Here is a 12,957-nt window from a genome sequence, read left to right as displayed (position 1 = left end):
ATGCCAAAGTAATAGTTATGCACAGTTTTTGGCATTTTATTTCATTTTAATCAACTGAGGATATCCCGAATTGGGCATACTACCACAAAAAAATACAACTTGAAAGCGACAATTCACAAAGCAAGTACAACAGTTCAGAAGCAGATTATTTCATTCGACGTTTATCATGCACTTTGACAACGTCGCTGCCGCCACCGCCATCGCCGAATCTAATCCAGACAACTTTGATGTGTGATTGCTTACTCTGTTAATTGAGTTTTTTTATAAATTGCTTTGTACAATACAAAGGAGCAGCAGCTACATACATTCTTTTTATTAGCATACAATATTGGTTTCACTTGTAATCGTTTAGTGTGTTGGCTTAACGTTTTTCCTTAGTTTTTTTTCGGTAGTCGTTTTGCTCAAATAACACAATTCTTGTTTTTTGTTATGTTGAAGAATCGGAAAAGAATTTTTGTGCGAATTTAGTTGAATTTACTACTTCCAATGCAGTTTGTCGGTGTGAATGTGTGATGTTTGAATGTTGGCGCAGAGTTTTCTTGGTTACATTTGGCATGCGGTAGACCGCCAACGAAGCAGCAAAAAAAAAATATTAATACTAAAAAGAAGCATTGTATTGTGTTCTCCCCTGAATCACAATTAATCAAACAACAATAAACTGCTAGATGAGCCTTTATACCCAACAAACAGCTCAGTTTCCGCAAGCTATTTACTTGATTTGCAGTTGCTTTCACTACTATTTGTATGCAATATTTAATTTTAATTGAATATTTGTATGAAGAAATAACAAACAGCGGTAACAAATTGGATTTTCAGAGAAGGAAGACTTGAATTATCAACAAGCAAGCCACAACGAACACAAAACTTTTATAGAGTTTTTTCACACAGGACCCAAATTTTATTTGATAGGCAGCTTTTCACCGTTCAGTCTTTTTTGGCTTGATTGCTTCTGTGATTAGGAGATTTAATCACATACAGTAAGAAAAATACCAAAATGTTCACCTGATAAAACTGTTGAACGCAAATAAGAATGACAAAAACAAAAAAAAAAAAAGAAGAATTAAAATACAAAAATAAAAAAGCTATGTGTTTTAAAATAAAAACTTCAAAAAAAATAAAGATTAAACAAAAAAATCAGCAAATCACAATAATGAGCTAAGTCATTAACTCACAAAAGGATTTTGTTCAACACTAATCACAAAATATTTTTACTTTATTTTCCCCTTCTCCTAGCAATTTAGGTATTTGTGAGTGATATCAAATCAATTGAAAAGCGAAAGTATATTCACATACATACATAAAAATATATAAATATCTATATATATTGAGAATGCATATTTGAACTTCAAGCTGTTTCAATGTTGACAATTGCAAATGTTGCGCGTCGAACGATGCCACCAAAAACACTACGTTACTTTGCAAATGCACAAATGCGAAACACTTGAATCTCTTGAAATATACGCGTATATTAAAAATTAAACAAAACAAAAAAAAAAAACAAAACGTACATAAAATATAATAAATTTAAATGACATTTAAAGCGATCTATAGAAAGAACAACACCAAACATACATGCTGCAATTGCTGTCGTCGAAATCATTTTTCACAAAAGCTTATACGAATCAAGCGCACACACACGCCCACAAGTAGATGTCCAGTGAGGAGACCAATTTGGCTGTGAATGCGTTAAGAAATTGCTAAACTGGCATAGATTTCCATTTCTACTGCAACAGCTGACTAACCGGTATGCAAAGAAAATGCATAGATACACGAGTTATATGGAAGAAAAAAAGTAAATAAAACATGTTAAGCCTAAAAATGAAGGCATACAAGCACCCATGCTTATCGATTTTCCAGCTGCAGTATTGAAAGTTGAAAAAAAAATAGTTTATATGCTGTCACAACACCAGGTTATTCACTGCTCCACACCATAGCGGCTGGCTGTTATCTGCTGTCGTCACCACACCAGGGTTCGTTTCGTCTCGTCTCGCCTCGCCTAGCTTCGCCTCATCTCGTCACACCTGCTGCATATGCTTCACCAACTGTACATTAGGGTACTGGTTTATAGAACAAAACAAACAATATTTCAAACAAAACTTATTTCAAACAATTTTTTACTTCATTTTTTTCCTTAAGCTACTAAAAAATACATAATTTAGTATTCGCATTTGTCTCTTTATATATTTAAGCCACCATGTCCTAAATAGTACATACTACAGTACCTACATACATATTTACTGTTACTCTAATACATAATACTTACTACAGTTTCTTAATGATACTTTTTTAATAACTTTTTTTCCTTTTTTATGCTTTTATTTACTTTGATTTGCTTTTTATGCGCGCCTAAATTAATTAAAAATTATTGTTATAGAATCTGTAGACGTTTTTGGAAAGAAAAATATTTTGAAATAAAGTTTTTAAGATGCGATATGCACAAATTGGAAACTTTTTACTAGATTTGGCCTCCAAATAAATTAAAATAATTGTATAAAATTAAATTAGATAACATAAAAATGTTTGAAACCAAATTATGTGTAAAAATATCTACTTTGTTGTAGCATAGGCAAATAAAATTAACTTAAAACATTTTAATTCACCCCACAATCGCAATTTATTTATGCATTTTAATAAATTTTCTTTTGTTCTATTTTGATTCCATAACAATAAAATTCATGTCAATTCATCAAAAAAGCAGGGTGCTCTGTATGAAAAAAAAATTTTAAATCCCCGGACTAAGAATAATAATTAAAAAAAAAATGAATGTATTCAATTCGTGAAATATAAAATATAAATTACGAATATTAAATATTTTTTTTTTACTTTTTTTCTTAAATTGGTAATAATGATATGCAAAAGTAACTGCATAATTTTTTGTAATTATTGTCTTAGAGTAAATTAATTTTTTCATTCTGCTCAAATATTAATTTAAGATAAAATAAATTTATATTAATTTTTTTTAATATTGGTAATTATTGATTTTGATTGAAACATATAGATAAATTTTTTTTTAATTTCAAAACTCAAATGTCTTAATGCAGAGCATTCTTTCAACTTCGGCTCTAGTCGAAGGCATCTAATGTAAACAAACACTACATTCAATCGGTTCAACGCGCTCGTTATTTTTTCTTCAAAATTCTAACCAAAATTTTCCAGCAATTAAATAATACCAAGCGTTTGACGTCATATTATCCAACAACAACAACTTTAATATCTTCTGCTACAACTTCCTTACCGTCCAATAAACGTGCTTCAGCCATAATTGTATATTTCGGTAATGTACAGATTCTGCGTTAATCTTTCTAAAACCAAAACAAAAATATTCATAATTTCATTAACATTTAAATTTTGCTTTTCATTATTGATTTCTTTTTTTTTTCTTTCTTCTTTTTTTACTTTTTGTGGTTTATTGTTGTAACATTCATATGTTGTGTATTTTTTTCTATATTATTTGCTTTTTTTTACACTTTTTCGTTAAAATTAACAAACCATTTTGTTAGGCACAAACAAAAACAAAACAAAACAAAAAAACAAAAACCAAAAAATCAAGTTTTCTTCTTTTCAAACAGTGGCTTCTACAATAGCTAGTTGGCAGTGGCAATAGTGCGAGATCATCAACGTTGGTCGTCCTCCCATTCACTCAGTATCAAATTGGGCTCTTCTCTTTTATATTCCTATTTTACAGGTTCTTAGCGCGCTCCAAACGTTTTCGTACGTGAACCAACCCATTGCAACTACAAAGCAAACTTTCAAATGCAACTCTTCTTATTACCCCCCACACTTACCATAATTCTTATAATCGTACTTTATATACTACATAATTTTGCCGATATATATCTACAAATATATATATAATATATAAATATCTAACTACTTACACATGAACATGAACACAAACACAACAACATAGCTTAAGTGAACTCACTTAGAGAATAGTTATTCATAAGTTAAGCGGTGCGGTTATTTTTTAATTTTTTTTTTCATTTAATTTAAACAAACTATATTTAAGTATTGGAAAAAACAAAAAACAAAAAGAAACATTTGTAATTTCTTAATTTAGTTATAACCAAAATTGTCGATCATGCTGGACATGAGATTCGATTTCAAAGTGGTTGGAGATTATTTTGAGTTGTGTTATTTTGGCGAAGGGAGAGAGAGAGAGTGATTTGAATGAGTGCCATGCGTTACATATAGATTTTAAGCTTGTTTGTAAGAGTGTGTGTGTATCAGTATTAAGTATGAAGTTGTAAATTTGTTAGAATTTAGTTGTTCATATTGAGCTGTAGAAGAAAGCAGTAATTTCATCAAAGCTTCCGTACTCCAACTTACATGAAAGTGTTTCGAGAATTAAAAAAAAAATATCCTTAACAAAAAAAGTTTATGAAATTTAATTTTTTATTACGCTATAATTGACAAAAAAGTATATGAACTTTAATTTTTTGACATTTATTTTAAAAAAAAATTAACCAGTATTACATTGAAATGAATACAAACCAAAGCTTTATTTAAAATATCGTTAGAATATTTGAAATTGAAATTTCAGAAGCTTTCATATAAATTGTTTTAACAGTGGCATATACTTGCCTGAGCTTTTGGAAACTTTCATGTAAATTTCTATAATAATTTAATAATAAAAATATAAAAATCGGATCGTTTTGTTATAAAATGCCTTAGAATTAGAAAGGATCCAATTGTTGCTGCTTACTTTATCAATTCAGGCGTTAGGAGCTTAGAGTGAAAATTTACTTTTTACAAATTAGTTGGAAAATATGACTATATATCAGAGAGAAAGTGAAAAGTTAAATGCTTTTAAAAAATTTATAAATTAATGATAAATAATATATGAAAAGAAAATATTGGTTGGTTAATTGAAAATTTATTTATTTATTATTTTGTAATATTTAAAGAAGAGAATTTAGGTACTTTTGCGCTTTAAGTCAACCATAAAACATATGTATTCATTTTCACTACGCCATCGAAACATAAAATTACGGCATAAAATAAGCAAACCATTTCAATGCTGATTTCCTACTTAACACTTTCCCCTTTTCAGTAGTCGTCGACATATTTTGTTTCTGTTTTTTACTTTTTTCTAATAAAATTTCGTTATCAATATGTATAATTTAGTGTAGATCTTTATCAACTGCTTTTGTACTCGTATTCACTATGTGCTCATGTGTGTCGGTATGCGTTTGTTTGTAAACAAATTTAACAAGTTAGTGAGTGTGTGTGTGTGTGTGTGTACTTATGATGCACTCAAAGTAATTTCCCCAGCTCATCAACCAAATGCAGCCAAAACTATATAAGAACCGTTATATGAAAAAAATTATCAATTAATTATAGTGAACTAAAAATACGTAATGAAATATATTTTTTTTAACAATTAATTAGAGCGATATAAAAATATAACGAAATCACGAGAGATTTTCTCAAACAAACGCAAGCAATTTGGCTGATGAATATAGTTGCTGCAAGCAAAATAGCATAATTGGAAACTTAATTTAACAAAATTAGTCATAAAAACATTAGATTTGAACAAAACTTACTTATAAGTCGTAGCACATAAAATTTAGCCCTTAAGCACATATATAAATTTTTGTTAAAAAGTATACATATATACATCATATATACATATATATATAATATAAATCTATATAAATTTACAAAACCAAAAAAAAAAGAGTAACTAAATATGTTTGTCCATTTTCAATGAAATACAATTTTTATTTATTTTTTATTATTCTTACATAACAAATGACATGCTGCCACTTCTTCCCCCTCTCTGGGCGTTATTAATGGAATTTTATGTATATTTGTAGATGCCAACACATTTATGGATACAACGAACGCTTTGGCGCCCGCACTGGGTGGTGCTACGGGCGCTGGTGGTGGCGCTGGCGCTGTGCTTTGGCCGGCCGGCACAGAGACGAAGCAGGAGATCGATTCCGGCATGATGCCACCACCAATTACCACGCAAATGCCGATGGGTGTGCGTCGCCCTTCATTGCCCACCGCCACGCCCATGTTGACGGATCAGCAGTTGGTGCGCCTAAACGTCGCTGACACGCTCAAGACTGAGTTGATCGATGAGACATCCCAAAGCTCACTGGCCGAGGCCATACAAGCGCCCGATGTGGTTATGGCTAATTGCGGCGCACCTATTAGTCCGTCGGCCATGCAATTTCACGCACATTACGATCACAAGAATAGTATGGACGCGATGATGTTCGATTCGAATAGCATGTCGGCGTTTCCAGTAGCTGCCGTAGCGCCGCCATCTGTAGCGGCTGCCGTAGAGTTGGCCGTGAAGACTAAAATTGCTAAAGCTGTGGCACAACAACAACAGGCTGTCGCTGTGGACAAATTCATTACAGATTTAACCAAATCCACAGCTGTGGCAGATGATCCCACTGTGGCGGCTGTTGTAGAGGAAACTCTATTCAGCGGCGTCGGTGGTGTTAATAGCGCTGTCAGTGCGGTTATTGATCATCCATTCGGTGACATTATGCAGCAACAGCAATCACCAGCCGTACTCGAACGTAGCTTGTCCATATCGAGCAACTCCTCCTCGAATTCTAACAGTTCGAGTGGTTCTTCGCCACACACTGGCCTCACAGCCACACTCTCTGTCTCACCAAATAACTCGTTGAATGGGCATAACTCACCCATTACACAGGATATAATATTGAATTCAGAGCCGGCGGCTGTACTAAATGCCATGCCGATGCAACAACTCTTGCCTACAGCTTTGGGTGGCAGCCCGAACGCGGCTGTGTCGCCGAATGTTGTGGTCGAGGCGGCCGTTAACGTACAAGGCACGCCAAATGCCACTGCCGTCACGGATCCAACAGGCGGCATTTCCACGGAAATGATTATGAATCCCGCAGTCTCGCCGTCCACGATACTGTGTTCAGCTAACGGTGCTGCCACGGCTGTGGTGCCGAATATTATGGCGCCACACCAAGTCACAATGGCCAATTCGATTTTGAATGACATCGCCATGCAACCGCAACCAACACAACAACATGCTGCCGTTGCGGCACTTGCGCTCAGCAATATCATAATGAGTCCGACCAGTGCACCGGGTGCGGTGGTGGATGATGTGGCTAGTGTTGAGCAGACTGTTGATCAACCGGCCGATGTTACGGTGGCCACGTCGACTGCCGTTAGTAATTTGATTATTAAAGCCGCTGCCGATCTGATATCGACTCAGGAGAAACAGCAACAACAACAGCATATACAACAACAACATCAGCAAATTCAACAGCAACAACAACAGCACATACAGCAACAACATCAGCAAATACAGCAGCAACAACAGCAAATTCAGCAACAACAACAGCAAATACAGCAGCAACAATTACAACAGCAACACCTTCATCATCACCAACAAGCGGCAGCGCAACAGCAACAACAACATCAGCCGACACAAGCATTAATCAATGGTGGCGCCGCTGCTACCACTGCCAGCACCAGTCCTTTGGTGAACTTGCTTTTAAATCATCCCGACGCGCCGCCCTCGGCCGCAGTGGCAGCAGCCGCTGTCAGCGAGGTTCAGTCGCAATTCTCATTGGCCATGTGAGTATATGTCATTTCACCACTCTGCATACACCTAAGTTACTTGTGATCAATCAATATCTAATATCCCATTTCCTTGCAGTCCCCCCACAGCAGCACCGCAGGAATCTCTCATTGTCGCTTTGGCCACCGAAAACTCAATGCAAAAGTCCGTAGCCGCAGCTGCAGTGACCACAAATGGCGCTGTTGTTACGCAACAAACTACCGCTCCAGCTGCCGGCATTCTGCCTGGTGCTGCCGTTGGACCTGTGCCTCTTCCGCAAGAGTTGACCACCATGTCGGATCAAGATTTGCTTAGCTACATCAATCCAAGCACTTTTGATCAAAGTAAGTGGTTTTTGATTTGATTTTTTTGCATACCCTGAACACCCTGTGTTACGTTTGCCACGAGATTTGTTTCTCTCCAGGAAGCTGTTTATTGTCGCAACCCCCGATATTAGTATATTATAGCCTATAGCTGTCAAACAAATTGATCGATCAAAGATACCTTTACGAATTTTTTCCAAAACAACAGTACATCCCCGAACAAATTTATCGGACCGGACTTCAATACAAGCAGACCGATCAAAATCCAATCCTTGTGAGCAAAACGCTTTTACTTGACAAGGTATCTTTACGAAACTTTGCACAGATAATTTTCAATGAAAATCCTATAATCTTCGAACATATTGTTGAGATCGGAGTACTATAGCATATAGCTGCCATACAAACTAACCGATCAAAATCAAAATTTCATATGGGAATATTTTTTATTTGCTTTTTTTCGAACGAAGTTAACGTTTTCTTTTTTTGTTTTAATTTTTTCGAACTTATCTCACACGTTTTAAAGGACTGGTGTATAGAGGTAGACTTAACCTTGAATCCAATCGGAAATGCCCTAAGGCGAGAAGTATAAATTTGTTTTTACCGACAGAATAGATTTGGTAACTAGGGTTCCATAAAACTGAGCCATATTCCAATGTCTAGCCAAAAAAAAATGTGAAGAAAAATTTTTAGTAATATACGGATCTCTAAATTATTTATCCCTGCAAGAAAAGATGTTTAGCTTTATTTTAATGGTGACTTGTTTTACTACATTAATTCTTAATCCAATTGAAATCAAGTTGAAACTGGAATGCAAATCTGCGGGTTGTTGTCCACACTGAAAATTCCAATCCAGTCCGCAAATTTGGTTATGTGCTTTGATAAAATTGCAATCAGCTGAGCAATTTTCAACAATAGAAAAAGAAATGCAAAATGAAGAACACTAACAAGTGTAATAGCTGATTGTTAATCTAGCATATTATTAACAAAGTATCCGGCTGTACAAAAGGCAAATTAATGTAGCTGTGCGACAAGGCTTTATGGCCTTATAGAAGAACTTCGATTTATTTAAAAATATATTCATTTCTCATAAATCTCTCTTGTTATTTTACTTGCAGTCTAAAAACATGGTGTTAGTTGATTGATCGACAAGTGAAGGAACGAGTGGCGTACAACTCTTGTGCACCGCTGATAGCATTCAGAGGCATTGATTGGAGGCAGAGAATGGTACATGGCTTTAGCGCCAGCTTGCTAGTTGCCCGGAAGCATTGACAGTTTGTTCATTGTAACACACAAGCAATGTGGTGTGGATGGGTGGAGTTATGAGGCAGCTATGGTAGCTGCTAAAACAACAACAACAACCTTAAACTATAAATTGACAACATTACAATTCATACAGATAATTTATACAACATGCATACATACAAAGACATACACACAAATAAATGTTGTGTCAATATTAACATTGTTGTGTTGGCCGTGAAACCGTGAAAAGCTTAAATTTAAACTTTTCGTCGTGTTTAAATGTTGAATGGAGCCAAAAAAAAAAATTGATTTGATGTCAAACGTTATTAGCGGAAAACTACATACATATTTTCCTTAACTACAAGTACAATGCGTTTGCAATTGTTATATAATCATGTGTGCATAACGAATACAAGAAGTAATGTGAAATTTTATGAAATATTATAGGCACAAGCGTGTCTAGTTGTATAATTGTGACGCAATTAATTTTTTCTAAAAAATGTACAAACATTTTTGAGAATTTCTACTAATTTCTGATTCTGAAATTTGTGAGATTTGTTACAAAATCTAAAACAAGTCGCTGGTGCTTAAAGCATAAACTGCAAACAAAAAAACATATAAATATAAAAAAAACATAAGTAAAATTATCTCAGCATAATGAATGGATTACTTATTACTGCCATAGGTCAAGTGAAAATTTGAGCTAACACTTATTGTTATTATTATTGTTAAACTTAAAATAACAAAACTTGATGATTTGAATTGTACTACTCTCGTCGGTATTGCAACAAAAAGAAATACACGAGACTAAAACTATACATATAACCTTATAATATATAGAGTTTTCAATGTCAAGCTTTGAAATATAGTATCTAATACGTATTTTTGTATAAGTCTATACTATGTATCTGATTCATACATTTATTACAATAATTATACATATACACAAACATATACAAAAAAAAAATTACAAAAAATCACCAGAAATAATATTTATATAAATAACAATGGAATAAGTCTTATAAATATACACAATAATTTGCAAGCAAACGAATTTGCATTACAAATATGGTCAATAAGCTACAGTTAAGTGGAAAAGTGAACGCTAAATTATTGAATTGCACTAAATTGTTGGTTAAAAATTTTTGCAAATGAGTGTTGAAATTTTTAGTTATACAAAATAAATTATATTTAACATTAAATCAATTGGGCTCGAAGTAAAATAATAATGCATACATGTTTACTACATATAAATAACTGTTTTGTAGAATAACTAATTTGTATGCTGTTTGGCTAGTGTGCGCACTTAAATTATTGAATGGATTAAATGTTTACAGTGACCTGCGTTTTATGTGCACTTACAATTAAATATATAAAAAATATTAAAAATAAACTAAAAAAAATTTAAAATTAAAAATAAAACTAAAAAATATTAATTAAAATTAAAAAACAAAAAATTAAAAACTAAAACTAAAAAACTTGCTAAAAACAAAAAACGTTCACTATAGCAAAACAATTTGGTGCAAAATTTTTAAGCATGAAAACTTAAAAAAAAAAATATTTATACAAAGTTGAGAGAATATTGCAAAAAGACTTTTTGATAGTTCGTTAATATAATTATTTCCTAATTAAAATTATTTTCGCGTTACACTGATAGCTTAGGCATTACATATAAGATTTAAATTATAAGTGGACCTTTTAATGTGCGTTTTTGAGTGATTAAAGCGTTTCGCAAAAGCAGATTACAGTATGATATGGAAGGCACTCATAGAGATTTTCAAAGTTGTATTTTGAGCAGTTTATAAATTATAACACTTTTTGTTTTTGTAAAACTGTCGTGAGTTAAGAGAGTTAGAGCTACTCATACATTTACTTTTGTTGTAGGCATGTTTGTGCGTAAAACAACAAATTACTGTATTTGAAACGAAAAAATTCAAAAATCCCCCAAAAAATATGAATACTAATTTTTGTTATTTTCCTATTTCTTTAAGTTTTTGAAATGGCAAGCATTACTATTATTATTTTTTCTAAAATTAAAAAAAAAAAATCATTAAATTCAACTGTATGGAAATGCAAATTGTGCGTAGTTGTTAATGTGGTTATTAATTGTGATACAGTGCTGAATATGTGTATGTATCTGTGTTAAAAAACGCAAACTTGTCTAAATTAAAATTTAAAGTAAAAATTGTGAAGTTTATTGTAAACATTAATGTTAAATAAATAATTTCTAATAAATGTTAAAATTTGAACAACTGTAACTTAGCATAACTTAAAACAAACATACGATTAGATTTCCTTTTGAAGAATACTTTGCCACCCATATTTCAAGCAACATTTAATACATTACTTATATTTTAATGGCATTTATTTATTTTATTTTTTATTGATTTTTTCATTTAATTTAATTTTTTTAATTAAATTTTATTTAATTTTTTTAACATGAAATCATCACTAAATTTAGTTTACAATTAATAATAAATACGTAATATGTTCTACCAACAGAATTCTTCCATTTTTTTGTTTGCAAAAACAAGAAATTTAAACATAACCTTAAATCCTGTAAATGAATGTTCAATTAGGTATGCATTAAATAAGGATGATTTAAGAGGAAAAGTAAAATACAAAGAATATTGAACAACGCTGACTTATATTATTAAATGGAAGTTACGTGCACATATGTATATGTACATATATGCATGTATATAAATAATATACTTTTATAAGGGTGTACGTTATTTACCAAGTAATTTTTTTTTAAACACACTCCTGAAATTTCTACTTTTGCGCTAAAAATGAGGGTTCAGCGTTAACAAGCGCTTTATTTTCAATCTAAATACTGCCCAAAACGTTTTATTTTTCCCATATTTTTTTGATATTTTGCAAAAAATTTTTTATTTCTAAAACAACCTTGAAAAAGTGATATTCTCAATCCAAAACCTCCGCTCTACATAAAAGGTATGAATGATTTTTTCATGAAAACCTTCCTTTTAAAGTTATACGCAGTTAAAGTATGGCATCAAATGTACTGTATTGATATAGTACACCATGTCGTATGAGCAACACTGAACGTATAAATCACTTGTGTGACTATTTATGCCGTTCGATGTATAACTTTAACTGTGTAAAACTTTTGAACGAATATTTTTTATAAAAAAACGAGACCTTTTTGTGGAACGAGAACTTTGAATTAGAATATACAATCTTTTTCACAGTTGTACATTTGTAAGATATCAAAAAATGCCATGTTATATACTTAGGAAAAGAAACATGATTCAGACACGTTTTAAATTCAAAATAAAGAGCTTGTTAACATATTATTCCTATTTTTAGCGCAGAAACTGAAGCTTCAGGGGGCATTTGCAAAAAAAGAAATAATAAGCTGGAGAAATAACTCACATCGTAATATACAAGTGTATGTATATCAATTGTTAGTTGTGAAGCATGGAATTTTATTGCGTTTTACATACACATATTAACAATCTATACAGAGATTGTACATATTCTATATCTTAAGCTATCTAACTTTAACTCTTTGTTCAAAAGTCGTTATTTTGCCGTATGCATACACACTACAAACGAGTACATTTCACAATTGTAATGTATACAGCGAATGTTTTAATAAAAAAATAAATAAAGTTCAAATATACACAAACTAATAAATAATAAACTTAATGAAAAAACACACGAACACATGTATATTTTTTGGTGTTTTAACCCACTATTTGACTAGCGTCTCTACGCATATTTGCAACTTGTGGATAAAAAGATAAAATTTGTATCAACTTAATCTAATATTAAGGCCAACTGAAGCGCCACACAGACCTTACTGGA

The 12,957-nt window shown here is 32.2% G+C and overlaps 1 protein-coding gene across 6 annotated transcripts in view; it reads left to right on the top strand.

Moving 5' to 3' along the window:
• The window catches only part of LOC105226928 (nuclear factor of activated T-cells 5), a 40,898-nt gene extending 28,109 nt beyond the window's left edge, over positions 1–12,789 (top strand). For all 6 annotated transcript variants that reach the window (XM_019990565.3, XM_049455590.1, XM_011206062.4 and 3 more), the window contains 3 exons: positions 5,820–7,578; positions 7,661–7,905; positions 9,000–12,789. In XM_019990565.3, coding sequence (XP_019846124.2) covers positions 5,820–7,578; positions 7,661–7,905; positions 9,000–9,004 — 2,009 coding nt within the window. In that variant the 3' untranslated portion in view covers positions 9,005–12,789. The remainder of the gene's footprint in view (positions 1–5,819; positions 7,579–7,660; positions 7,906–8,999) is intronic.
• The last annotated feature ends 168 nt before the right edge of the window (positions 12,790–12,957 follow it).

This window comes from Bactrocera dorsalis, chromosome 4 (assembly GCF_023373825.1).
Source record: "Bactrocera dorsalis isolate Fly_Bdor chromosome 4, ASM2337382v1, whole genome shotgun sequence".
NCBI classification, from domain to species: domain Eukaryota; kingdom Metazoa; phylum Arthropoda; class Insecta; order Diptera; family Tephritidae; genus Bactrocera; species Bactrocera dorsalis.
The sequence above is the reverse complement of the archived record's forward strand: the minus strand, read 5'-3'. Positions and strand labels throughout refer to the sequence as shown.